Raw genomic sequence first — 27,495 nt, 5'->3', positions numbered from 1 at the left:
TGTTGAAAGAAAGCATAGTGAACTATCTACAGTCAGGTTGGTTGCTGGACCTGAAGCAGCCTGGATTCACCAGGGGTCCTGTCAGACAAATCTATTAGATTTTTTTGATTGGGTGACTAGAGAATTGGATCAAGGAAGAACACTCGATGTGATTTACTTGGATTTCAACAAAGTCTTTGATACAGTCTCACATAGGAGACTTGTGAATAAAATGAGTTTGGGATTGAGCACAAAGGTGGTGGTATGGATTATAAACTGGTTGACTGATAGGAGACTGCATGTAATGGTAAATGGAACTTACACTGAAGAAAGAACTATTTTAGGTGGGGTGCCACAGGAATTGGTGCTGGGACCGGTTCTGTTCAATATCTTTGTGAGTGACATTACAAAAGGGACAGAAGGTAAAGTTTGTCTATTTTGCATATTTGCAGATGATACTAAGATCTGCAACAGACTGGACATGCCTGATGGAGTAGAGAGAATGAAAAGTGGTTTAAGAAAGCTTGAAGAGTGGTTGAAGACCTGGCAGCTGGGATTCAGTACTAAGAAGTGCAGAGTCGCACATCTGGGATGCCGTAATCCAAAAGAGCCGTATATGATGGAGCGTGAAAGAATGATATGTATGGAATAAGAGAGGGATCTTGGAATGACAGTGTCTGGAAATCTGAAGATGGTAAAGCAATGTGACACGGTGATAGCTAAAGCCAGAGAGGAATAACCCGTAAGAAAAAGGAGGAGGTGATGATGACCCTCTACAGGTCCTTTGTGAGGCTTCACCAGGAGTACTGCATTCAGTACTGTTGCTCGTAACTTAAAAAGGATAAAGACAGGATAGAGATGGCCCAAAGAAGAGGGAGGAAAATGGTGAGGGGGTCAGCATTAGAAGACTTATGAGGAGAGGCTGAAGGATTTGAATATGTACAAGCTGGAAGAGAGGAGGTGCAGGGGAGATAGGATACGGACCTTCAGATACCTGAAAGGTTTTAATGATGCACAATCAACAAACCTTTTCCAATGAAACTCCAGGGAGGATAACTCAGAACCAATGTCAGGAAATATTTCTTCATGGAGAGGGTGGTGAATGCCTGGGATGTCCTTCTGGAGGAGGTGGTGAAGACAAAAACAGTGAAGGAATTCAAAGGGGCATGGGATAAACACTGTAGGCTCGAGGATGGAAATAAAGAAAAGAGTGCACGGGGTAACTGGAGGTAACTTGCTGGTGTGGCAGTTGCTACCCCTAACAAATAAGCCTTGTTACTGTTAATACAACTCCATCATTGCTCTCTGCTTCAATGGCAGTGGGAAAAGGGGAACTGGATTCAGAGAGCAACCAACAAGGGCTCCGACTTTTACAGTTTGGGGAACAAATATACATGGGGGTAACTTGCTACCCATAAACAATAACAGTATCAAGGCTTAATGCAACTCCATCATGGCTCTCTGCTTCAATGGCAGTGAGTGAGAAAAGGGGAATTGGATTCAGAGAGCAACCAACAAGGGCTCCGACTTTTACAGTTTGGGGAACAAATATACATGGGGGTAACTTGCTACCCATAAACAATAACAGTATCAAGGCTTAATGCAACTCCATCATTGCTCTCTGCTTCAATGGCAGTGAGTGAGAAAAGGGGAATTGGATTCAGAGAGCAACCAACAAGGGCTCCGACTTTTACAGTTTGGGGAACAAATATACATGGGGGTAACTTGCTACCCATTAACAATAACAGTATCAAGGCTTAATGCAACTCCATCATGGCTCTCTGCTTCAATGGCAGTGAGTGAGAAAAGGGGAATTGGATTCAGAGAGCAACCAACAAGGGCTCCGACTTTTACAGTTTGGGGAACAAATATACATGGGGGTAACTTGCTACCCATAAACAATAACAGTATCAAGGCTTAATGCAACTCCATCATTGCTCTCTGCTTCAATGGCAGTGAGTGAGAAAAGGGGAATTGGATTCAGATAGCAACCAACAAGGGCTCCGACTTTTACAGTTTGGGGAACAAATATACATGGGGGTAACTTGCTACCCATAAACAATAACAGTATCAAGGCTTAATGCAACTCCATCATTGCTCTCTGCTTCAATGGCAGTGAGTGAGAAAAGGGGAATTGGATTCAGATAGCAACCAACAAGGGCTCCGACTTTTACAGTTTGGGGAACAAATATACATGGGGGTAACTTGCTACCCATAAACAATAACAGTATCAAGGCTTAATGCAACTCCATCATGGCTCTCTGCTTCAATGGCAGTGAGTGAGAAAAGGGGAATTGGATTCAGAGAGCAACCAACAAGGGCTCCGACTTTTACAGTTTGGGGAACAAATATACATGGGGGTAACTTGCTACCCATAAACAATAACAGTATCAAGGCTTAATGCAACTCCATCATTGCTCTCTGCTTCAATGGCAGTGAGTGAGAAAAGGGGAATTGGATTCAGAGAGCAACCAACAAGGGCTCCGACTTTTACAGTTTGGGGAACAAATATACATGGGGGTAACTTGCTGATGAGGCTTTTATTACCCTTAATCACTAAGCCTGATACTTTTGATGCATCTCTGACTTTGCTGTCTGCTTCCATGGCAAGGGTTAAGAGAAATTGGATTCAATAGCATCCAAGGGCCCTGACTTTTACGATCTGGTAAACTGATAAGCATGAGGGTAACCTGCACAGTGCAGCAGATACTGGCATAAGCTTGCTGGGCAGACTGGGTGGATCATTTGGACCTTTTCTTCTGTCATTTCTATGTTTCTATGTAAAAATAGAGTAAAAATACTTGGCTAGTTGAGAATGAAGGGTCATGGCACCTGATCTCAGTTCCAAATGAGCTGGAAGCCCAACGGAGAGGAAGAAACTGATGGCACAGGCTAACAACCTTATATGTTCCATGGGAGAAAAAGAACACTAAAAAATTAATTTTTTCTGCCATGTGATACAATGGGAGCTACACAGGTAAATTGGAGGCCAGCTGGATGTATACGTCCTCTGAGCTTAAATATATATAGTCGTGATAGAAGCCTCGGGAAGGCAAATAAAACCCTCATATCTAGGGTGAGTGAATTTCTAGTTGTGGGTAATTGCCAGGTTCTTATGGCCTGGTTTGGCCTCTGTTGGAAACAGGATGCTGGGCTTGATGGACCCTTGGTCTGACCCAGTATGGCAATTTCTTATGTTCTTAAGTTAGAGAAGAGCCTGGCAACAGAAAGAAAGTATAGTAGGGCTCTCTAACTCTTTGCTTGCTGAAAATATCTGCATTCCCATCCATTGCATAGACCTCATGAAAAGTTTGAAAACAACTCAAAAGAGTGGCCAAATATCCCTTTTGAGATATTTAGAAAACCTCAATTTTTGGCTGGTGTCTCACTCCCAGCTGTTTCTGCCTCCAGGAGTGAATCAACCTGCTTGTTTGGAAGATGTGTTCGCGTGTTCTCATGTGACTTTAAGCATTATATAAATGCGCTTGCTGCTGTGAAAAATGCATGACATTTGCATCAGTTTAACACATTACATTTTGTGTCTTCAGCCTTTACCATTACTTCACAGTCTTCCAGCATTAATAGAATGCCTTGTTTCCATTCTTTTTTCTTTTCTTTTTTTTTTTTCAGTAAGGCTGCAGAAGGCTTGTTGACACTTGATACAGGTTATCCATGTCTGGGAATATTTTTATCTACTAATGAGGATCAACACTATAATCAGTATTAAGGAGATCTTAGGATAAAATGCTAAAAGGAAAATAGTGAGAAAAGAAAGCTGTTAAGGTACAGATTGTGAGGAATCCTGCAGAGGGCTTGTGATATATTGCATCAGAAAATAGCCCTACTGACCTCTCTCACCAGCAAGAAAAACAGCCAACCAGCTAATGCGCCAGAATGGAATATTCAGGCAAGCGAATATCCCAAAAAGGGTCAGGCACCGTTGCTTCCACATAAAAGAACAAGATATTAGAAGGCCAAAAACCATTGTCTCTAAATAAATGAATAACAGGCTGGAGAAACATTGTAGTGTGAGGCAAATGGAAGGTGGTAGAGGGGACAAGAGCAAGCTGTGACTTCTGGGACGAGGGAATGGTACAGAAAGCAGAGTCCTTTAGAAGTACGAGACCTTATTGCTTTGTGTTCTGGAGAACATGGCACTCCCATTTGGGAAATTTAAAGTCAAAAAAGAAGAACTGAATATGGAAGTGGATCACGAGCCACAGCACTGACTTGAAGAAGATTATGTCTTTTCCATCTTACCTACCCAGATTCTTAAATAATTCCTGACTCTGTCTACCTGGCTCATTATCATGTGTAAACCCAAGCTGGGGCAAATAAAATAAAAGAGATCTGATGCTAAATTTTTTTTTTTTTTTTTATAGCCCTGGCACCAGCTTTGTGGGTTAAAATAAATACAACTGGTCGAGTGGATGTAGGACTGGACCTGATTCAAAGGCTATGGGCAGAGAAGGGCAACCAAAATGATAAAGGGGATGGAATAGCTCCCCTTTAAGGAAAGGCTAAACAGGGTTTCATAGCAGGTTTCAATCTGCTGGATGCTGATTGGGACATCCTGGTTGCAATGTCGTCTAAAAGCAAGGAAACCCTGGATTATCTGCAGCAAAATCTGTTCTAGAAACTGTTAACAGAACCAACATGTGAGGAGGCAATACTGGACCTGGCCCTTTGCAGATGGGGAGAGTATTTCTGATGTCACCTGTGATCCAGTAATCGCTGGCCACTTTGGATCATTATTAGAGCACGGACAGTAGTGGTTTATTTGAAGGTGAGGGTCCTTGGCCGCAGGGAAACCAATTTATTAGCAATAGCATGCCAAGAGATTTATTTAAAAAAAACAGCTCCTGCCACCCTCCCCCTCTCCACTGTCCATTTTGTGGAGGTATTCTAGGAAGAAAGGGGCAGGAGCACCCCCCGGTCACTCCTGCCCTTCTGGCTGCCTAGGCTCCCCCAACACCTTCTCTTGTCCCCTTGCAAACAACCAGGGCCAGGGACCACCTTGGCCCCCAGTTATCCTTTTCATGGCCCCTAGTTATCCTTTTCATGGCCCCCAGTTATCCTTTTCATGGGGTTCTTGCAGGAAAAAAGAGGCAGGAGTGATCGCCAGCACAGTCCCTTTAAAAATGGCACAGGCCTGAGACTGCTTCCAAGTTGACATCAACAAAATGGTGCCAGTCTCAGGGCTAGTTGGTGCCATTTTCTTGTATGGCATTACAAACACTTCGCCATACAAGAATATGGTACTGGCTGGACCTGAGATCATCACCACTTTGTTTCTGTCAACTTGGCACTGGTCTCAGAGCCAGCAGATGTCATTTTTAAAGGGATCACTCCTGCTCCTTTCTTCCTGCAAGACATCCATGGAAGGGGTAAGTGGAGGCCAAGGAGGTCTTTTGGCAGTGGTGGGGGGGTTGGAAGGGTCTGGGGAGACCAAAAAAGTTCTGGTTGTTTTTTGTTTTAATTTATGTTTATTTCAGTTCAGCAAACAAACTAAAAAACATTAAAACAAACATATAAAAGCGCACACACAAAAAAGCCAAAATGAAATTTTTGTGGCTGCACATCCCTAGCAAGTGGACCCTGAAAGCGAGCAGTATTGCCAACCTGGGGGTAAAAAAAAAAAAATCAACACATTTTAGAATTCCCTGCTCCCTATCTTCTTCTGGTCTGAATTGCATTCAAAGAAATATTCCACAGTATGATCACCTTAGCAGCACATAAACTGCATCAGTCAGAAAAGAAAGGAAGAAAAAGCAGCAATGGTTATGAAGGATTATGGGACATCAATCCCGGGAAGGGGTATGGGTCAGTGAGAGTTAATGCACACTAAGCAAACATGCAACCAAGGAGAACTTTGGCAACGAGTGAAGTTTCATCTGGCTAAGGACGAGATCCTCCTGGTGGAGATCCCTCTGCCTCAAGTGACTGCAGAAATGAAGAAGGTGAAGTTGAGTTTCATCTCATCGCGCCAGACAGCTGGCATTTTTGGCTCACTTGTTTCATCCCTCTGTCTTTGTCTCCCTGTGGGTAACAAGATTCAAGCCAGCTTTTGTTGTAGCCACCTGGAGTTATGAGATTTCGGTGCCGTGCCCAAACTTGAACCATCAGTAAATGTGGAAAATATGTGCAAAGGACAAAGGATTTAGCAACTGAACAACATTAAAAGTTAAACAGCGCTCTCAATGGTGAAAAGCTGTGCTACCAGCAAAAACTGCATATTCTGTTGGATCTGAATTTTAGTTTTAAGTCTTTTACTAATTGATACTTTGCGCCTTCTACTGAAAGAAACACAGTTTAGACAGCCTGTAATCATCACTGCAAATATTTTATGCCTGCGCTCTGAAACATACTCTCTGATTTTGTAGCTCCGTTTACTTTACTACAGAGGGAAAATTCCAGAAAATGTGTGGCTACCTAACTGAGATGTATGGTTTTATGGTCTCCCAGTAAAGTTAGATGGTAGAAGCCCTCACAGTAATTATTTTTATTTCTTGTTGTTACTCTGTGTAACCCTCTCTTGGTTAGAGGACCGAATAAAGGGGGCCACACAGTTCCTAGGGCTATGTCACTAACATCCTCACAATTCACAACCACTGGGGTGCCAGGGTTTTGCCAGCAAGGAGGACGTATAAACCTCTGGGGCCCTAGATGCAGAGGTGCGTTCTGAAATACCGATGGTCACTGTCAATCGCACTTCCAAGAGCTAATCACAGAGGACGGAGCTTACAGAGCTCAGGTCACCTCAAAAGAACACAGCCCAGGGTAGCGGTGTTCAACAAAAATAAGTTTACTTTAACTTAAAAAAAAAAACAAAATCGAAGCCAAAATGGAAAAAAAAGATATTAACATAAAAACCAAAATCACAACTCTGAGGGCTGCAGTTTCCCTATCCAGAGTGCGCCTCCTTTTAACTCATCTGCTCTGGTCTGAATACACTCCCTTTGAAGGGTGGGAAAATTCTCCTCTCCCAAAATCATAATCAAGGGGCAAGAATTAGAGAAAAAATCCCTATGTGCTTCAAAGACTAAAAATACCAACACTCTTCTCCCTTCTGTTGGGAACTGGTCAAAACCCCAAGAAACTTTGTCTGACAAACCCACTTCTTCAATTCACTTAAAGTTAGATTTTAAAAGACGCGGGCGCGGTTCCCGGTGGGCGCACATGGACACGCTGAGTTCATAACATGCGCCTGATTTTTGTATCGGCGCGTGCATTTGCGAGCGGGTGCCCACTCGCGCACGCAAGGAGGGGAAATTTTTCAAAGCACGCGTGGCGACGCTGATCGGGCCTTTGCCCAGTTCCCTCCCAGTCCGCTCCTTAATTGGAGTCCCTATCCCCCCTACCTACCCTTCCTCCCTTTTCTCCTCCCCAACCCCCTCAACTAACCTTTTTTTGTTTGTTTTAAAACTTACTCGCTCTGCTGAGCTGCAGTAAGTTCTGTACGCTGGCCGGCCGCCGGCGCACGCTTCCTCGGGACAGGGCCTGATGGCCACACTATCCCGGATGACCCCCCCTGCCCCATCCTCCACCTCTTTTTCTTCAGCACGTACAAGGAGATACGCACCTGGCCGGGACCCTTTAAAAATCCCTGTGGCATGGGCGGCCCAGCCAGGTGCGTATCTCCTTGTATTTACGGGCGCCGGCATTTGAAAGTTTAGCCATCGGTGAGCCGTGAGGCCTAGAAGACGACTTCCTCCAATACTTCAACTCCTCAGATGAAAGGACTCACAAGAGGAAAGACCATTTACTAAGGGCTCAAGTCAATGTATATCAGGCTAAGCCCATCCCAAAACGGGGAATAGGAAAAAACGGAGGGAGGAGTAGCATGCAAAATCTCACGAAGGCATGAGAATTGGGAAAAAAAAGCTAGCAAAGAGGTGAAGCCCGTCCAATGGAACATGCTCCCGCCAGACATCCGCCTTGAGATCTGCTTCGCTTCCTTCAAAAAGAAAATTAAAACCTGGCTCTTTAGCCAAGCTTTTCCAGAACTTTGATTATTTTTTACCTCCAGCTATCAAGATTTTCTCACCATCGCAATCCCTTCTGCAGATCACATTTATCTTAGACAATTACGCCTTATTTTATGATTTGGTTTCTCAAAGAGACTATACAATTTTCTCAATGTTATTTTTCGAACCTGTTTTCCATGTTTTCCAAGTTCTATAACCTTGTTATATGTACCGCCTCTTGGCGTAATTTTTATGTTTCAATGTAAACCGATGTGATCTGTATTTTAATACAGGAACACCGGTATATAAAAATCTAAAAATAAATAAATAAATAAATTTATTTTTTTGTCATCAGCTTACTCTAAAACATGTTTTACTTGAAAGAAGCAACACAAAATACACCCACACAGTCTATTATTCAAGCTAACCATGGAAACATATCTCAACTATTGAATCAGGCTACCAATTAATTTTTAAAAATTGCCCTCAAAATGATTATCCGATAGACATTTCAGAAATATGTTATTTAATATATGGCACCCCGGTTTAGGGTGCCTTATAACTTACAAATACATTTTTGTCAGATGCAATTGCTGGTCATTGTTCCTATAAATACCCAGGTATACAAGGGTTTCTTGTACTCTGTGCCCATGGCAAAATGTGTTTACAAATTAAAATAAGCAACAAAAGAGCAGAACAGCTATCTCCTTGCCCTCCACCCACACACCTTTGCAGAGTGGCTGCTGATTGAAGAATGATTCATTGAGAAAAGGCCTTGGGCAAAACAAGCAGAATATAAATCAAATAAATAAAAGGTATCGAGGGATAAACAAACAATCAATGGCGCAACACAGAGTAAGTGAGAACGAAGACATTTTGGACCAGGAGTTCTCAATCTACAGCCCACAGGACTGCATCCAGCCCAGTTTTGCCCAGCCTGCAGAGCAAGGTTCACTTTTTTTTTTTTTTAACCACACGCGGCGATGGAAAAAGCAGGAAATGCTGGCGGGGTGCGCAACCCCCTGCTGGCCAGACAGAAAATCTCATGGCTGCAGGAGATCACTTCTTCAATGTGACTGCCCATACCATGACCAGGCTGGCTGCCATGGAGCCTATCCCATAACGGTCAAAATGAACGGGGGGAGACCCGGTGGCTGCCAGCAGGCCCCAACCTGCTGGCGGCCAACGAAAGCGATAGGACCCCTCCAGCAGCTGAAGAGCAAGAGAGGCTGGGCAGGTCGCTGTGAAGCCTATCCCGTGATTGCCAAAAAGACTGTCATCTGTACCTACTAATGGGAACCTAAATCCTACATAGTTATCATTAGTTATCTGATAAGTCACCCAATTACTGAACGGTTTCAGCACAGGGACATTGATTGGGTGCCATGCTGAAGAGCAGACAGTGATTCTGGTATTGGGGGAACCCAACCAGATTCACAGCATTCATGCACTGTATTGTAGTCACCGCAATTTCCTGCCAGATTAATGGATCTCTCTTTTTAAATTCAATTGAAGAATATCCAGAGAACTTGTCTGAGATTTGTCCCATAGGCACAAGAGATGGGAGAAAATACTTGCTGAAGAGACCTTCATAAATTGGCGATTGTTGTCAGCATGGGTTGCCATGTGTCCTGTCCAATATAGGCACATGTATTTTTTTTTTTTTTATTAAAGATATCCTATCTTGTATTTATATATTACCCCTTATTTCCTTTGAGCTTGTAACTATGGATATATAAATTATTTTTCTTTATGAAACGAAAAAGCATAAGCCCCAGAAATGGAGAACAGTTTATACACATATTTTGAGAGAAATATTTTTAAGAGCTCTTATACTTGCTGAATTTGTACACAAACGAGTCATGCAAATATGAATTCTTGTGCATAAATGCTCCCAGTTCAAGTGAGTGCCCCAGGCAGCAGGAGATAAAGGACCGTATTAAAAAAAAAAGACATTTTCAGATTCTGTGCAAGTGGACAAAATCTTTAGTGAGCAATACCCAAGGTGATTTGTCCAGTGAATGCCAGTGGAAGGAGGCGCAGTTCAATTCAGGTCTCTTACTTCTAAGCTTATTACCCTAACCGTTAGGCCACTTCCTTTCCCAAAATAATAATTCTTTCCAGTTCCTACAAGTTTACATAATTCTTAATTGTGTTTTCCTGAGCCACTCTTACAGTTTTCAAAATACCGGTATTTTACAACATTAGTCTGCAGGATTGTATTAAAGGTGAATTTTAAAAGCCCTGCACGCGCCAAAACCAGGAGATTTGCGCAGAAGTCAGGTCAGCGCACGCCAAGCAGAATTTTAAAATTGCCTAGGTATGCGCATACTTGCCGCTACGCACGCAAAAGACATTTGCATGGAAAAGGGGCGGGGCAGGGCATGGGCGTTCCTGGATTTCACAATGAAACTAGTGCACACACCCTGGTGCTGGGGTTCCCTGCCGTGTAACTTTACGTGTGCTATGGATGGCGTGTAAGTCAGAAAACAAAAAAAAAAGTTAAGACCGGAGCAGTGTTTTAAAGGTCAGCGTTAACAGGGTAAAAGGGAGGCTATAAACTAGGGGGTTTGGAAGTCCTACCCCTTGCCTGGGCAAACTGGGAACGAACTAGGAAAACTGGTAATGGCGTCAGCGCACGTCTACTAAAATCCCCCCACTTGGGCGGCAGAAGCGGCATTTGCGTGCTTAGGCGCCCGCCTACTTGTACAAGCGCGCGTTCAGCTGGTAACTTTTAAACAGCCGCGTAGGTACACATGTGCGCACGTTTGCCGACTCACATTTTATAACACGCTTAAAACATGTCCTGCACCGCCCTTCCTTTATGGCACTGGACTTCTGGGCAGAGACAGAGTCACAAATACAGACATTTTCCCGTGAGTTAGTGTTTAGCAAGTTGCAATCCTAGATCACAATAATAAGAAGCTCTTGAAATAAAAGGAAAAAAGTGCAATATTGTATTCAATAAAGGTCACAAGATCTTTCTGGTGTGGTGCTAGCAGCACAGGTTTCTTTTTGAGTGATATCATTTTATCCTTCTGTGAAGAACAGTTCGTAAGTAAAGATTCCGTGGAGCCTGTCGATCCAAACAATGAGCTCAGCTTGATACCTTCATTACGGAAAACAAAATATAAAACCTTTCCTGACATATTGTCGGGAACAACCAGACTGTGGAACTTGCCCGCACAGCAATGCACGATTGTGTGCTGGGAAGGAGGAGCCAATCTATCTTATTTATTCACAGTTCAGGGGAATGACCTTGAAATTGCAGCTAGTCAAGTTCCAGTTCCCAACTTGTCAAGCAGTACAACTGCACCCATTATATGCTTTCTCTCTTACTAACAATTAGAAAACCAATTGAGCGTGCCTCAGATTCCAATTAGTGTAACTTGGCTCCTAACAACTAACAACAAGTTTAGATAAGGCTGATAAAGCAGTTCTATCTTCCATGTTGAAGAGGGCAGCTCGTTTTTAGTATTAGTATTGTATGTTATAAAGGGATAAAAGTTGAATGGCCATCTCTATACGTTAACAGTTGTTTTAGATTTTGAGCTAATTATGCATAAGTCAGTGAGGACAACGCCTATAAAATTCAGGCCTGGATAGAGGGATAGCCAATATCAGCAACAGCCTGGGCTGCAAAGGTTGAAGATGCCAAATACTTGGGCTGAAGAAAAGACTGCTCCTGATTGCTTTAGGAGTATACATTGACACCGCTGTGGTATTCTGGTCAGTTCATTCCCCACTTTCCAAAATCCATGGAGACCCTTTCCTCCATCCTATGGGCACAAAAACCATAAATCTGGCCCTGATAAAATGTTTATGCATGATAAACTCATAGTTGCTATGTGATAGTGTTTTTAATGCCTCCCCATGAATGCAGTGGGATGCCTCTTTCCAGTTTCACTGCATGAGAAGCATAAAAGGACTTGGGATATTCATCCAGTCAGCTGAGTAAATTGATCAAATTGATGTTTTCTATTTTCAGATTGCTGTAGTATACAAAGTTTTCAGCAAGTGTTAACTGTAAAGGAAAAAGTAGAGGAACTCACCTGGCGATGGGCAGCCATATTTGTGGATGAAAAGTAAACTCTGTAGGAGCTACTGAGTATTTGGAATTTCTTTGACTCTATCTGGGGGTTATTTAGAAAGTTCAGCAAAAGTTCAACTTTCAGTGTAGTCAATGGATTTGATATTCCAAAAGAATTTTTCTGCATCCTTTGGAAGTTTATAATGTTTGTGGTCTTAGGCAAGTTTGGCCAACCTGTATGACATTTCCTGGCAGGTACAGTCAATGATAACATAGAAACATGACAGCCGAAAAATGGGCATATGTCCTATCTAGTCTGCCCATCCACGCCAACCACTTACCTGAACAAGTTCTACGATTCCTTTAGAGATCCCCTGTGTTTGTTCCATGCTTTCCTGAATTCATCTCCACTACCTCCAGTAAGAGGTTGTTTCATGCGTCTAGCCACTCTCTCTGTAAAGAAATATTTCCTTAGATTACTCCTGAGCCTACTCCTCCTCGTTCTGGAGCTTCCTTTCTGTTTAAAGAGGCCCTCCATTTCCAGTGCATTGATAACAGAGGTATTTAAATGTCTCCATCATATCTCTCCATCCCACCTTTCCTCTAGGGTATACATTTAGATCTTTAAGTCTGTCCCCATATGCTTTACAATGAAGACCACTGACCATTTTAGTAGCCATAAATGCTAAGAGTTGGGGGCTTTAGAGAATTAGGGATAATAATACCCATTCCAAACATTATTATTGGTATAATTTGTACAATGAAAAACAATGGAAATAGTTTGTCATCTGTTTCACAGCAAGGTTTTTTTTCACCTCAAGTTTATTCCAACTTATTTATAATAAAACATATGTCTGATGGACCAAGGAATTGTATTGTCACATATTCTACATTGGTTTTGTTTCTTTTAATGATTTAGATAGAAATCATAAGAGTTGTATTAAACAGTAGAATTCAAAAACGAAGAAAGCTTCACATAGACATTTAAATCGTTCTAAATAATTGTTGTTGAACAGGATGTCATCCAAAAGGAGGAAAAAGACCTCTGAGCCTCTATATATCCATTCTCAGCAGAGCAAATAGGTATTCAAGAGATTGTGTCAATCATAGGTCTTGAAAACCCTCCAGCCACCTAATTTATTTTTATTATTCCTAACAATTTTTTTTATCATATTTATTATTTTTTGTTTTCTATAAAAATTTCATGAAAAATTCAACACTGGTACTGAAATTGATAGAATCATATAAGTATCAAATTCTTATGAATCACTTAGTATGTCATCGACAGTTCTTTCAACCAGCACATCTGAATGATACAGTGTTTTTTAAAAAATTATACTTATATGAATCTTGATGTTATATATATCCATCTTCTTTTAGATGCAAAAGCATCTGTTGCCCATGTTGATCTTACAGGTGAGTATATGCACCAGATAGGTGACCGGTAAATGGCTTATAAAGATTCAAAAGCCAAAAAGACCTTGTTCAGAATGAGAGCCGACGTCAGCTAATGTTTTGCCATACAGGCTATGTCAAGGCTCAAACTTCAACAAGAAATCTCTGCATCCTTAATTTTATCTTCAGCGAAGTATCGCTACTGCAATTTTCTGAAACAGTAGAATGCCATCTGTAAACATAATTCCTTCTTCCTTGCATAAAATCCTTCTTGTACAGTAGCTAAAGCTTGTTTTGCATCATGTCTCAGGTTAGATACAGATGGTGAGATGACAGCAGGAATGTTATGGCTCCGGTCCAGGTGGAATGTAGGGAACACCATCCTTGTAGTGGTGCAGGATAGTAGGGAAAAGCTAGGACTTGTCTTCTGCCTAACCAGCCCCTCCCCTGCACGTTGAGCCCTTGGGTTCTGGAGGCCAGCAGGTTTCTGCGGCAACAGGCCAACATTATGAGTTTGGAGCAAGGCTTGGACAGGTTGGTAAGGCTGGAACTGAGGCTTGGACAGGAACAGTGTGCAGGTAAGGCTAGAACTGATTAAGACAAGACAGGACAGGATGAGATAAGAAAAAGTTAGAACATGGAATATGCAGGCCCGAAGGCAGCAATACAGGAAGCCTATATGGGCTAGACAAGGTAAGGCCCCAAGGGGGAGGGAAGGAGAGGCCTAGAAGGACCACAGAGCAAGGTAAAGCCTAGATGGGCCAGAGGTCAGGGGAAGGCCTAGATAGGTCTAAACTAAACTAGATAGGTCTAGACAGGCCAGAAAGCAAGGCAAGAGCAAGAAGGTCCTTAAGCCACAACGCAAGACAAGGAACGAAAAGACTCTATAGCCACAAGGCAAGACAAAGATAGGCCTAGGTAGGCTGCAATGCAACAATGGCTAAGGCAAGGAGCCAAGGGTAACTGAATGCAGTAGCATCTTTGGTTTGGTGGGATAGACTTAGTTTTTGGGAATAGACTTAGTTTTTGGGTACTTGCCAGGTTCTTATGGCCTGGATTGGCCACTGTTGGAAACAGGATGCTGGGCTTGATGGACCCTTGGTCTGACCCAGTATGGCATTTTCTTATGTTCTTATGATAGAGTTATGTAGGGCTGAAGTTTGGGTGTGGCGAAGGCAGGAAAGAGGAGTTTAGCGGGGCAGGTGACCAAGCTCACTGAGGGCTCCTGAAGGTTGGGAGGCTGTTCCAAAGGCTGAGCTTGATGAGTCATGAGAAGCTGACAGGGACAGCATAGGTTGGAGTTTAAAGGAGACCTCTGCCTGCCAGGAAGCGTCGGAGTCAGGGTACAATGAGGCTGTGTAGCAGGTGAAATCGTAACAAGGAGTATGGGAAGGGTCAAACCTGGATTCTGGGGATAGGGAGCCACCTTTTAATTTCCAAATCATTATCAGGACAAAACAACACAGCCCTTGCCAAAGCTTAAAACATGTTACTTCATACACTAGAAAACTGATGTTATGATTTATTGTGCATGTCTGCATCTATGTGTAACTTGAAATAACACAGCTGAGGGATTCCCCTTTCCAGTGACCTATTAAAGTTAAATGATGTTTCTTCAGCTTCCCAGTCCTTAGCCTCCACATAAATAACTCTCCCTTTCTGCTGAGTCAAGTTAAAATTTGGGATAATCCACCAAACATTTGATTTCCCCAGAGGAAGGGAAGAAAGATTGAAGCAGAGATATTTCAAATAAAACTAAATTATTTTATTATACATCATTACTTAAAATAGTTCTTTCTTCTATATGAGCCAAAAATGATACATCTTTGAAAAATCAATATTTTCTATCGAAAGACTTCTAAATGTCTTCCAGCTTAAATAATTTTTTAGTTAGTATATTACCGATAGTTCATATATTTCAATGGGTATGTAACTATACTTTAAAAATAATTTTATGAATTTCTCCCACTATCAGATGAAAGGCTCAAGCAATTTTTGTATTATTATTCAGCATGCTGTATTATTTAATCTTTTTTGGACCAGTAGTTTAAATTTAATATAATTTGATTTGCTAGCATTCATAAAATAAACAAATGTTTACAATTAAAATCATAAATCATCATCAAATGAGGTCACAATATAAAAGAAAAGAGCATCAACCATGATGCATAATAAAATATCTTTTTATCCATCACAATGAAAACTAGGGCTGAAATTATGGCACCATGAACCTTCTTTAACGACTATCTGGAGATTTTTCCCTTATCTTTATAGATCCACTATCCCACCATTCATAGTCTGGTCACGGGCAGTGATGGTTTTGAGGCTGGGAGCCCTGCAGCAGGGGTCCTGCCAGGACCCTGTATCATGGGCTCTAAATCCAGCCACCAGGTGTTGCCCTGAACCACGACTCCCTTCCTGCCTCAAGGGACTGTGAATGCTGATTTCACAGCCTCTTCAGCCCCGGCCAACCCAGGGTGCAGAAGGCCTGACGTGGTACTCGAACCAGGGACCTTCTGCCAGGCAATGCACAGCACTGCCACTTAGTCTCCTGACCGGCCTTGCATGCTTCCTTTTACTAAATGTTTTCCTTTTTACAGGTATCTTTGACAATGCAATTGGTAAACTTCACAAAACTAAGGAAAATGTTATAATCTATAAAGTCCAACAGTGAGTCATAAATGATTGTTCAGTGAATACAAAATTCACAATAGTTAAAATGACTTTAAAAACATTTTTAAAAAATGATTCTATAGTATCACTTAGCATTGGACAATTTATAAACTACCTATTGCCACTTAGAGACATAAACCCTGCAGTTTCTCCAAAATATAAACTGCAAACTTCCTTTGTCACCGACACAGCGCAGAAATCTTCCTACTCCCTTAGTCCACTCCGACTGCAGACTGACCTAAAGTTCCAAAACCAATCATTTTTATAAGATGATTGTGGAAACATGTGCCTTTCTGACAGGCTGCCTCCCATTGGTTGGCTAAACTTGCATTCTTCCCTCCCCTCTCATAACCTACATACATGTCACCAAGTTCCAACCTTAATGGTATACACATCTCCTTGGAAGTTAATCATTCAGTTCTCACATATAGTCCCTATGCTACTATGGTATACACATCTCCTTGGAAGTTAATCATTCAGTTCTCACATATAGTCCCTATGCTACTATGGTATACACATCTCCTTGGAAGTTAATCATTCAATTCTCACATATAGCCCCTATTCTACTATGGTATACACATCTCCTTGGAAGTTAATCATTCAGTTCTCACATATAGTCCCTATGCTACTATTCAAATATTAAAACAGGCAGACTTGCTTCTCGCAGGATCCTGCAGAGCCAAAAATGTAGGTCAGTGGTTCCCAGCGGTTTTTGTGTCTTGGCACATCTGGCTTAGGGTTCACTTCATTGTGGCAACTCCATAACATCACACCCATCTCTTTCCCCCCACCTCTAGCCTTATCAGCTTCCCTTCCCTCTCTCCCCCCATTCTCAAGCATCATCTTCCCTTCCCTATCCCCCCCACCCCCTGGCATCATCACCTTTTCTTCCCCCCCACCCCCTGGCATCATCACCTTTTCTTCCCTCCCACTTCCCTGGCCTCTTCACCTCTTCCCTCTCTCCCAGTCCCTGGCCTCATCACCTTCCATTCCCTTCCCTCTCTCCCCCCCATGCGCCTGAGGTATTCATCTCTCTCTTTCTCCCTCATTCATCTGTCCCTTCCTCTCCCATTTCCTGCAACCAGAAGATGTTAGTGAGCAGTATTTAAGCTGCTGCTTCTTTCTCCTCTGCAGCCAAAACTGTACAGGTCCAGCCAGTCGTGTGTGACTATGGGGCCCGTATGGTTTCAATTGCAAAGGGAAGAGGAAACAGCAGATAAGCGCTACTCAACAACTCCCCCTACTGGTGGGAGGACATCCTACAGGCCAGGTGGTGGTGGTGCTGGGGGTGATGGCTAGTACTGACAGCGGCAGCTCAGGCCCATCTCTTCTCTTTCTATTGGGCTTTGGCTAGCTGGAGGAAACGTTTGTGGCACACCTGCACTGCAGCTGCAGCACCAGGGCTGGATTTACGGGGGAGGAGCGGTGATCCTCTCCCTGCAGAAGGCTTGGGGGGGGGGGGGGGGGGGCGGCGGAGGAGATTACGACCCCTCCTGACTAAATCCTTTTTTCAGGGCAGCTCTCCCTCCCTGACCTCAAAGCTGCTGCAGGAATAGCAGATGAAGAAAAATCAGCACGGGGCCTTCAGCAGCCCTCTCGTTCTGGTGTCCCATCCACACAGGCTTCCTCTTACCAGTGAAACCCATGCGAGCGGCAGGGTCCATCAGCGCACGAGGGATGCTGAACGCTCCTCGCCGACTTTTCTTCATCTTCCTTCCACTAAACGGAGCTTGCGCCACAAGAAGGAAACAAGGCGTGACAGAAGATTTAGATTTAGGCATTGGTGGTGGTGTTCCGGCACCTATAAGAATCTGCCCACATTGCCTGTGCCTAAATCCAGGCCTGTGCGGCACACTGGTTGGAAAATACAGATTTACATGATCCAGCACTGTTCCTCAAATTTTACCTCCTTAAACCCCATGATTTAACCGATGTCCTATTTTCTTTTCCTTAGCAAATTTTATATCACCTGAGAGCTAATTAATGACATCCTACAGCCAGGAAATGTCCTTGCTTTCCCCTCACCATCTATAAGTTTTTCTGTCACCAGCTGTCACAATTTTATTTCCCTATAGAAATATATGTGCTCCTGCCGACTCAACCAAATATTTTACATTTTCCAAGGTTTACATAGGATCTGACCCCCTCCCCTACCTGTCCTCAAACCTGTCTCCTAACAAAGCAGGGGTCTCAAGTAGCTTAAAACCATGAGTCTGCAGAGAAAACTGAACTTAAACGTAGTCTGATCTCCATATTTGCTTCCATAAAGTAAACCCATGGATAGACTCTTAATCAGGAGCTCTGACTTTAAATTAGTTCATTTAAGGACAACAAAATTAGTATCAGCTGAAATATCTCTTAAAGTTTTTTAAAACAAGCCCTTCTCAGTGGCACTTGCATCTTCCTACTCCAGGCACTGCCCCATTTAAATGGCTGCTGTCTCTTCTCAGGAGCTATCATGTGAATGCCTGTTGTGATTCCACAAGCAGCAGGGCCCTGCCAGCAGCCTCACTCACCCCGAAAGCCACTGACCCCGACGCTAACCTCTTCTTCGCGGCTCAGGAGTGCCTTCATCACCACTGTGCTCTTAGTGGGCTGCCATCTCCATCGCTACTCCAATGTCCTGCATCCTTGCCAGTCTTCCCCTAGGTGGGCATGCCTCAGCTCCAGATTTCAAGGGCCCCATGGTGGGAAAAGCCTGTCGCACCCTCAGATGACATCTCCCCTGATTTCTTCCTTTTGCCTTTGCAAGGTCATCTGTTTCCTGTCTTCGTTGTTGGAGGTCCTCCATGTCTTTGTTCCCGCGATGCACCTGGACTCTCATTGTGTTCCTGGTTCCTGTGTCTTCTGAGTCCTGGACAAGTCTTCATCTTGTTCCTGAATCCACGCCCTTGCCTTATTCCTGGTTCCAGCCTTCATCCTGTCTAGAGTCTTCATTGCTGGTTCGAGTCTTCGGAAGTCCTTCCTTGGTTTTAAAATCTGAGCTTGAGTCCGAGTTCTTGAGTCATGTCCCTGATCTTTGGAGTTCTTGTTCCAGCTTTTGTCTTGTTCATAGTTTTTGAGTCCAGTGCCTGCGCCGCTATTGGTGTGGACTGCAGCCAACCCCTGGATTGTATAGGGAGCACAGCGGTGCCGATCTCCCTCAGAACCTTTGTCTTATTCCAAGTGCTGAGCCTTCGTCTTGTTCCAAGTCTTCAGAATCATGTCCAAGCTTTTGTCACATCTTGAGTTCTCAGCCTTTGTCTGACCTCACGCACAAACCGTGGCAGTCCGAAAGGGTTTTCAAGTGGCCAAAGGGCTAACCTAGAGACCAGCATTGCATTGCTGGGTCTCAGTTCCTGGTGCGTTTTGGATGTCCGAGTGTTCCTGTTTCCGAGACAAGAGTATTCCTGTTTCAGCCTGCCCATGCTCGGATGCATTCACCCGCCAGCAACGTGGACCATGGCTAGTTTGTGCAGGTCGCGTCATGGCACAGGGGCTCCTGCTCTCGAGCATCCTTCCACGCTCATAACATTGCCCTGCAAACACAAGGTTGTTCAGGACTGACTTAACCCTTTCAGCCTCGGCACACCATGCTATTTTCTCTCTCCTGTACCTCACAGGAGACCAAAGAGTACCTGCCCTATGAACGAGATTACTATCAGTGCTGCCACTTTAAATTAATGACTCTTATGGCCCCTGTCTCTCCCCACCACCACCACCCAGCACACTCACCAATACCACAAGCTTAAACACCATTATTCTTTCTCTGCTGCTACACCAGCCTGATAAGGGTGTGCATGGGAAAAACTTTAGTTTTATCATCTTTTTTTTGTTTCCTTTTATTTTTGTGTTTTATTTATTTATTTGCTCACAGACTGCAATAGCCAATGTTCTACGTAATGTACAATTTAAAACATACATAATAAAAACATTATTAAAACTATAAAATTAACTAAACATAACATCTTAACACATAAAGGAGCAACAGGCAAAATTTACAAGTAAAAGACAACAAATAAGACAGAAAAACAGTGAGTGCTCCAAAACTTAGGTGGCTCAATCAGCTGCACTGTTGGAAAGCTTGCTAAAATGAAAAAGATCTTCAGCTGCTTCTTAAACATAGATAAGCATGCAGCAATTCTCAGCTGAAACGGAACTGAATTCCAAAAGTAAAGGATCAGCAATAGAAAAAGGTCCTGCGATGTGTTTCAGCTGGAGGGCATAGCGAGAACTGAACTTTTAGGGGGGCCCCAAGGCTAATATGGACGGGCACTGGGGTCAGCCCTCCAACCACCCCTTCCTATCTGGGTCTTTATGGCTTCAAAACCCTTTTAATTTCTCACAAAACTATGTTTCCTGTGCTTTCATTGCCTTACTGCCCTGTCTCTGCTTTCTCACTCTCCTTCCCTGGTTAACCCATCCTCTTTACACAAGGGTTAATCTCTCAAGCTGCTGAAGAGCAATTATGTAAACAGGCTTCCATCCAGTCCAGGCATAACTGAAGTTTAAAGGGCCTAAGAGGAAAGGGGAACAAATAATTACCTGCCATAAGTGAACAGGCAGACTTTGATGGTCTCAAATTTTTACCTGTCTGTCCAAGGGCAATGCAGTTTCCATCAAGTTAGCCTCCTTACAGGTGCAGGGCATCATGGCCAGGCTGTGATCCCAATGCCTCCAGGCCCTTTAACCACTGCACCTTTAAGGGACTGACTCAGATAGGACATAACACTGCTGCTAGGGGTAGAAGCCTGAGCTAAAAGTGAAGGTTAGAGGCCCCCTGCCCCCCATAACTACAACATTGACATGGCCTTCTGCTAAATCATTTTAGCACAAGCTAACAAGCAGAAATGAAAAGAAACAAAATGTTGCTGGTTATTTGTGTTATTTCAAATGGGAAATGACACAAAAGAAAACAATTATTGTCATGATATCTCTGACATTAAAAAAAAAAAAAAAAAAAAAAAAAAGACAGCACATCCCTATTCCCTACAGCCCGGTGCTCAAATGAACAACACAGCTCCAAAAACAGACACTTCCAGGGCACATTTTGGCCTCCCAACACCACCACACCCAGCCGGTCCCCCGGCCTTCCTCGGAAAGTTCCCTCCTCTGCTGGCTTACATCCGGGTCGCATGGCCCCTGTCATTCACCACTGCCGGCCTGGAAACAGCTGGTCAGCTTCTCGCCACTGCAGGCCCTAAAACGCTGCGGCTCAGCTGACCCTCAGAAACAGCTGACCGAGAGGTCAGTTGGCACTGCTCCAGCTCACACCCATGCTCTCAGTTTCTACCTGCACCTGGAACAGCAGATCCCAACCGTTCTATTCTATTCTTAGACTTACAGAGGGTCATTTTCATATACAGCTCATAAACTCTGTGAGGACTTTTTACCCACAGACTATAGCCAGGATTTTCAAAGCTGATTTAGGTGCATAAACTCACTTTGAAAATTTGCAGGTGTGGCTTCTACGTGCAAAGTTACACCTGCTCAAGAGACAGTATAACTCTGTGCATGTGAATTTACACGTATACTTTTGAAAATTAAAGTATGCAATGCATGGCATTTCCTAATTCGTCCCCAACTCCATCACGTCCCCTGGGTTATTTTCAAAGAGCCACTTGTGTGCATAAAAATGGGTTTTAGGCAGGTAAATGCCGTTGAAAATTATCCCCATAAACCATCTCTCCCCCTTCCCTCCCAGTAGAAGACACAAACAGTTTTACATCCTATAAAATAAAATACATCAATACCATATAGAATAACACAAACAAAATCAATTAAACAATCCCTGAAACCACATCTGAAGAGTCCTACCTTCACTGGGCACCTGGCACAGCAATAAAATAAAAGCACTCTTGGCCCACAACTGCCTTCAAGCCCTTAACATAGCAGCACAGTAATGACATCAGAAAAGGACCAGATGGCCCTTCCAATCTGCTCAGCAAGCGTCTTATGGTGGTATCTGCCGCTCCGTGCAGGTTACCCCCCTGTTTCTCTCAAGGATAGTAACTGCCACTCTGTGCATTTACCCCCAAACCTTAGGATAAGGGTAGGAATATTTACAAACAAAACCAAGCAACTGTCAAACCCATAACAAAATTACTGCTAGCAGCATTTTTACTGGGTAAGGAGCCTTCTTGATAATTCAGAGAATGCTGCTTGAACGTGCTTTGCTTTGGCCTCTTAAAGGGACTGCAACCCCAAGATTAAAAAAAAAAAAAAAAAGTAAGGAAATATGTTTCCACTAAGCAAAAGGCAATATATTTTCATTCCTGCTCGTGTGCTTATGCTGGAGAATGTGAACATCTTGGCAAGCTAACAGCAAAGGATTAAGCCGAGTGAAAACCAAGATGGCATACCTGAACTATATTCTAGGCAGGCTTGGAAAGATGAAAGGGTGCACAAGCTTCGTGAAAAACATGGAACTTTGTACCTTGCAGTCTCTTAACTTGCCAAGTCCCTTTTCTTCTTTAAAAATGAATAGCCCGGAGGGGTGAGGCTGCGGCTGCCCTTCCCACTGCTAGATACCTGGGCATGCTCCAGCTTGCAGTCCTCGGCTGCACAGCGCTAGCTTCAGCCTCCTGGGCCCAGGGTTGCCAACTGGCTTCTTTTGAGCTGGCTTGGTTGGGGTTTTTTGGGTTTTTTTTATTTTGTTTTTTATTATCAGGCCAGCCTGGCTGCCAGCAAAAGTTCAAAATCAGCAATGCTAAAGCTTGCGTTCAACTGCCCCTCTTGCTGCTCTCCGACTGTGTTAAAGAGCACATAGGGGCAACTCTCAGCTGAGGTCCCAGGACACCAGATCTGGGGGGGGGGGGCAACAGGCAAGTTCTGAGGAGAGGAGTGGGTGAATGCAGGGAGGGGGGGGGGGTGAATGTTGAGGTGATGACAAGGTGGGTAGGGGAGAATGCTAAGGGGCTGGGGGATATTGGAAGGCGAGAGGAATCGGGAAAGGGTGAAGATTTTTTTTTTCTCCCTTCGGAATTGGCAGACGCTACTTGAACACGGCGGGAAGGCTCCGGTTTCTTGCTGCCCGAACTGCAGGAGCCGGGGAGGGGCGGGGCGGGTACTCGGCTGTCACCCTCAGACCGCAGCCCCGCGCGCCCTCCCGCCAATCAGCGGCCGGCTGGGAGGGTGTCGCGCGCCGCGCAGGGGCTCTCACGAGAGAAGCCTGTGGCTTTGGCTGCGGTCTCGTGCCGGAAAGGGGGCGCTTTACCGCTTTCACCTCATTCCCAACTGGCGGGAAGTGGGGGGAATGTGTCCCGAGCTCCGTCAAATATTAACAGGGAGCGGCCACCAGCGTTTCATTAACCCGATCCCCCCCCCCCCCCCGACTCTAACTAACCTCCATAGCCGCCGCCGCCGCCTCCCAGAGCGGATCCGTGCCAGTATTTATTGTGTTTTACTGTTTCACGTCAGGAGGTCAGTGAGACGCGGAAAAAAATAAAAAATAAGAAGAGGACTTGCGAGTCCGAAAGGGATGGGGGGGGGGGGGCATCTGTCAAAGGGCTCCGCTGACAGCCTTCGTCCTTTTCTATTTATTTTCTTCGCAGTAGCAGTTCTGTTATTACTAATCTGGCGCGCGGCTTGTACGCGAAGTCGGCCAGAAACGGGGGGGAAGAAGAAAGTTTTGCGGCTTCCCAGGGGGCGAGGAAGTACAGCGGAGGAGCAGAAAGTCGCGCCGCCGCCGCCGCCGCGGGTCAGCCTTTCCTGGGGTTTGCTTTAAATTAATGTTTGCTTCGTTTCTCTCTTTGCAGCTCCGCCGCGGGGACCGAGCGTCTCCGGTGGGCGCAGGGGGATTGGATTGCAGCCTCGCCTCCGAGCTCCCATAACCAGGAGGACTCGCTCTCTCTCTCCCCTGTTTATTTTATGGCCTGGCTGGATGGTGGGGAGGGACGGATGCTCCCGCTTGTATTCAGTTGTTTCAGGGTTTTGGTTTTTTTTTTTTTTAAATATTCCTCTCACCTGCCGGATCTTCCTCCCCTAGCTGAGTCTCCCACCACCAGCAGCAGCAGCAGCTACGTAAGATTATTCTCCTCCCCCTCCTCCCGACAGAGGGAGAACCGAAGGAGGAAGTGCCATTTCCTGGCTGTGGTGTGCACGGCGGAGGTGAGGACTGCAGGTGCTCTCTCCTTTCATCGGCTCTCCCCACCCTCCATGCAAGCGGAGGGCAGCGAAACTTAAAACCGTGGCGTGAAACTGTGCTGCAGAAAAACGAGAGAGAGAGAGAGGGAGAGAGAAAAGAAACCCATCAGCTGTAAATAAATAATAATAATAAAAAAAAAAAAAGCAAAACAAGTAAAGCCAGCAACATTTTCTGTGGGGGGGATCTCGCAAGCCTGCCCCGGATCGTCTGAAGTGAATTCAGGCGCAGGATTTATAAACGAGAGGAAGGAAGGAAGGAAGGAAGAAGCCTCTGCTCGGTCCGCTGCTCCCCGCCTCGCCGCTGAGCGGAGGGGACGAAATGCTGCCGGCTGGGAAGAGTTTGCAGCGGGCTTGGCAGCGCTGACGGTGCTGCTGGCCGAGGGGCATGAGGGAGAGCGCTTTACTGAGGGCTGCGGCGCGAAAAAACGACGACAACTTCGGCGGCTGATCAGAGCGGCCAGGGAGATGGGTTGCACGTTTCTTGCTGCTGCTGCTGCTGCTTTTGGCGCAATCGATGCCGGAGCCGCCGATGCCCGTGGCCACCGCCAGCCGCTCGCGCCCGCCCAGCTCGCCCCCAAAGTCAGCAAAAAGCGCGGGCCCCCGCCGCGGGGCGGAGGGGCGACGCCCGCCGGCCGGAAACTTCGCCGCCAGGTGCCCGGGGAGAGGCATCGCCGGTACGCCAAAGAGGGCCCGGCGGGGCGGGGGGCGGCGGCGGCGCGCGAGCCCGCGGGGGGCCGGGAGGGGAATCGCCCGCCGCCGGGGAGGAGGAGGAGGAGGAGGGGGCGACGGCGGAGACAGGTTTGCAGCGGGGAGGAGGCGCCGGAAGGACCGCACGATAAAGTTGAACTTCTGCCGCCGGGGATGGTGGGCGTTTCTGCTGCTTCAGCTCCACATGTTGCAGGCGCTGGCACAAGGTAAGACCCGAGGCAGGGGGTGGGAAAAATAAAATAAATCGCAATTGCTGTGCTGGGAGTTGCTCTTGGGGTTTTGTTGTTGTTGTTGTTGTTGTCGAAACCCTGCCTTGCCGTTAGGATTCGCCTGCCCGCTTCTTTCCAAACTGCACCCGTGCTGCTTTCTTGGCACCGTAGGCGCTGCAGTGGCGAGGAGACGTCTGAGAGCGGGGACTGCTTTTCCGGCCCCCGCCGGCAGGACGGGCCTGCTCGGGAGATCTCCCCCCCCCCCTCTAACTTGCATTAATCGGCCTAATCGGAAAGCCTTCACGGCGGCTTTTTAAATGAGGACCCCGGGAGAGCTCCCTTCCCAGGCAACAGAAGAGTTAAACTTCCAGCTCACGTGGGAGAAATGACTGGGGGTTTGCAGTGACAGGTGGAAGAGAAAACAGAGCCTCCCACCCTCAACCCATCGGCATGAAAAGAGAAAAAAAATCTGTGAAAAGGAGGGTTCTTGGGGTCCGAGTGCGAGCAGATACGATCAATCCCCATAGCCCCCCTCCCTGTAACCTCAGTCATTGCCACATCAAAGAGCTCTTCCCAGTCCAGCGAGTGGGTTTCCAAACGCTGGGGCAGAGTGGAGCGGCCGATTCCAGAGATCAAGCACATTTTACCCAGGCTCTCTTTGAATTTGTGCTGCTCCTTGTGCAAGAGTGAACGGCAACTGGCAGGCAAGAGGTTGCAGCTGATTGCACAAGCCAAGCTTTCATTTCATTTGTTTGCAGAGCTGTGAGGAGTTTGTCAGCACGCTGCACCTTGCTAGTTCTCCTCTTGCACTTGGTAGGATGAATTTGTTGTAGGTTGCTCGGGAGATTATTATTATTATTATTTTTTAATGTGAACCTTAAATAATCTTGAATGCTCAAGCAGGTTTTTGGAAAAGTTTTATCTTCAAGTCATATTGCTTCTAATTAAGCATCTATTTTATTAATCTACCTTGTCTTCCCCTCCGAGTTTAGATTCAGGACAGATTTGGTCCCTCAAACAAAATGATGCGTTACTGCTTTCGATTCCAAGTAGCTATGGCAAATTTAAGTAAAGAACTCTTTAGCAAGTTACTGTATAAAGATTTTGTAAAGGATGTGTTTGCATGTTTACCCTTTTTTAGTCTTCCGCACTGTTTTTGCATATACTGCTTCCATTGTATGCAAATCTCTCTCATGCATATTCATGTTGGGATATCCTGATAAACTGATGGGTCACCCCTAGCCAAAGCACTGGGTTGAGAACCCCTGCTGCAAAGAGCCATTCCAGTGATACAAATCCACCCTGCAGAAATGACTTCGCAGCTGTGACTCTTGGTTCACTTCTCAGTTGACTGCTTAAAATATTTGTTTCTTCTGTTACTGCAAAAGAAAAACACATTAGGACGCTCAGAATGTGTTCTCCCACACAACCAGCAGACTATATTGACTGTCCTATTGTCTAATGAAACGAGCTTTAGAAAGAACACAGTCCAAGTCTTGGATGCAGTTACTACTGTGCAGTTACCATATGTGTGAACAGCTTATAGTTTAAAATCATTTACAATGCAGCTATGAACTAGGACTTGCAGAGCACTTCTACCCACATGCCACTGCCACTAAAGATCTTTTTTGTGTGTGTGTGTGCATGGTGACTTTTGTCTCTGGAGGCTTAAGCCTGTTCCACCATACAGATAACTTAATTTACTGCTTTATAAGTGAATCCACCCCCGTTAATATGGTTTAGTTTAGATTTTTGTTTATGTTTGCCATTAGCCCTCGCCAAACTCCAGTAAGTTTGCTGAGGCCTGCAGAATAAAAAAATGGTTGGCTTCCCAGAGTAATGCTGCATACACAAAGCAGGATTGTACTTAATTCTCTGGTTAATTTGATCCCCGTTTGCAGGCTGAAGTTTACATTGCACAACTTTGCATGTATCTCTTGCTGTTTAATGCCAACTTGACCTTTAATTTTGAAAGGCAAATATTTGGAAACTGTGCTGTAAATTGGTCTTCTCTGAGATTTGCAGTGATACCATTTTTCCATGTAAATGCCTGACTCAATTAAGATGACCTTTTTAAAGCATTATTTTCTGTGGTTGGCTGGCAAAAGTAACCTTCATTCTGTAAAAGTTTGAAACTTGGGCAGTATTAAAAACATTTCTTCTAATGTTACTGACACTGTAGATAGATGTATCAAAATATCTGACACTTACTTTCAAAGCTTTTTTGGATTTTGATTTAATTTCATTTTGAAAGTAGTGCGTGCCAGGTGTTTGATAAGAGTACTCTGTATGCATTTTTATAATTTGTAGAAAAAAATGTATTTTGCTGATTCTAATACTTGGCACTGTTTCTCATGGATAGCCTAGTTATTGCCTGCGTCGGTCAACTATGCAAATTTAAAATAAGAAA

At 44.7% G+C, this 27,495-nt stretch overlaps 1 protein-coding gene and 1 long non-coding RNA gene across 3 annotated transcripts in view; one reads left to right on the top strand and one right to left on the bottom strand.

Annotated features, from left to right (window-relative positions):
- Positions 1 to 24,051, bottom strand: part of LOC115075942 — a 51,789-nt gene extending 27,738 nt beyond the window's left edge. The window contains exons 1-2 of the long non-coding RNA XR_003852648.1: positions 23,989 to 24,051; positions 12,318 to 12,429 (exon numbers count right to left, since the gene is read on the bottom strand). This is a non-coding gene — a long non-coding RNA (uncharacterized LOC115075942). The remainder of the gene's footprint in view (positions 1 to 12,317; positions 12,430 to 23,988) is intronic.
- A 23-nt stretch (positions 24,052 to 24,074) lies between these two features.
- The window catches only part of SDK1 (sidekick cell adhesion molecule 1), a 728,283-nt gene continuing 724,862 nt past the window's right edge, over positions 24,075 to 27,495 (top strand). The window contains exon 1 of one of the 2 annotated variants that reach the window (XM_029576917.1): positions 24,075 to 25,082. In XM_029576917.1, the coding sequence (XP_029432777.1) occupies positions 24,683 to 25,082 (400 nt within the window). In that variant the 5' untranslated portion in view covers positions 24,075 to 24,682. The remainder of the gene's footprint in view (positions 25,083 to 27,495) is intronic. The other variant, XM_029576918.1, reaches the window with a different exon arrangement.

The sequence above is a fragment of the Rhinatrema bivittatum genome, chromosome 14, assembly GCF_901001135.1.
Source record: "Rhinatrema bivittatum chromosome 14, aRhiBiv1.1, whole genome shotgun sequence".
Taxonomy (NCBI): Eukaryota; Metazoa; Chordata; class Amphibia; order Gymnophiona; family Rhinatrematidae; genus Rhinatrema; species Rhinatrema bivittatum.
This window is presented reverse-complemented; position numbering and strand designations above follow the sequence as displayed.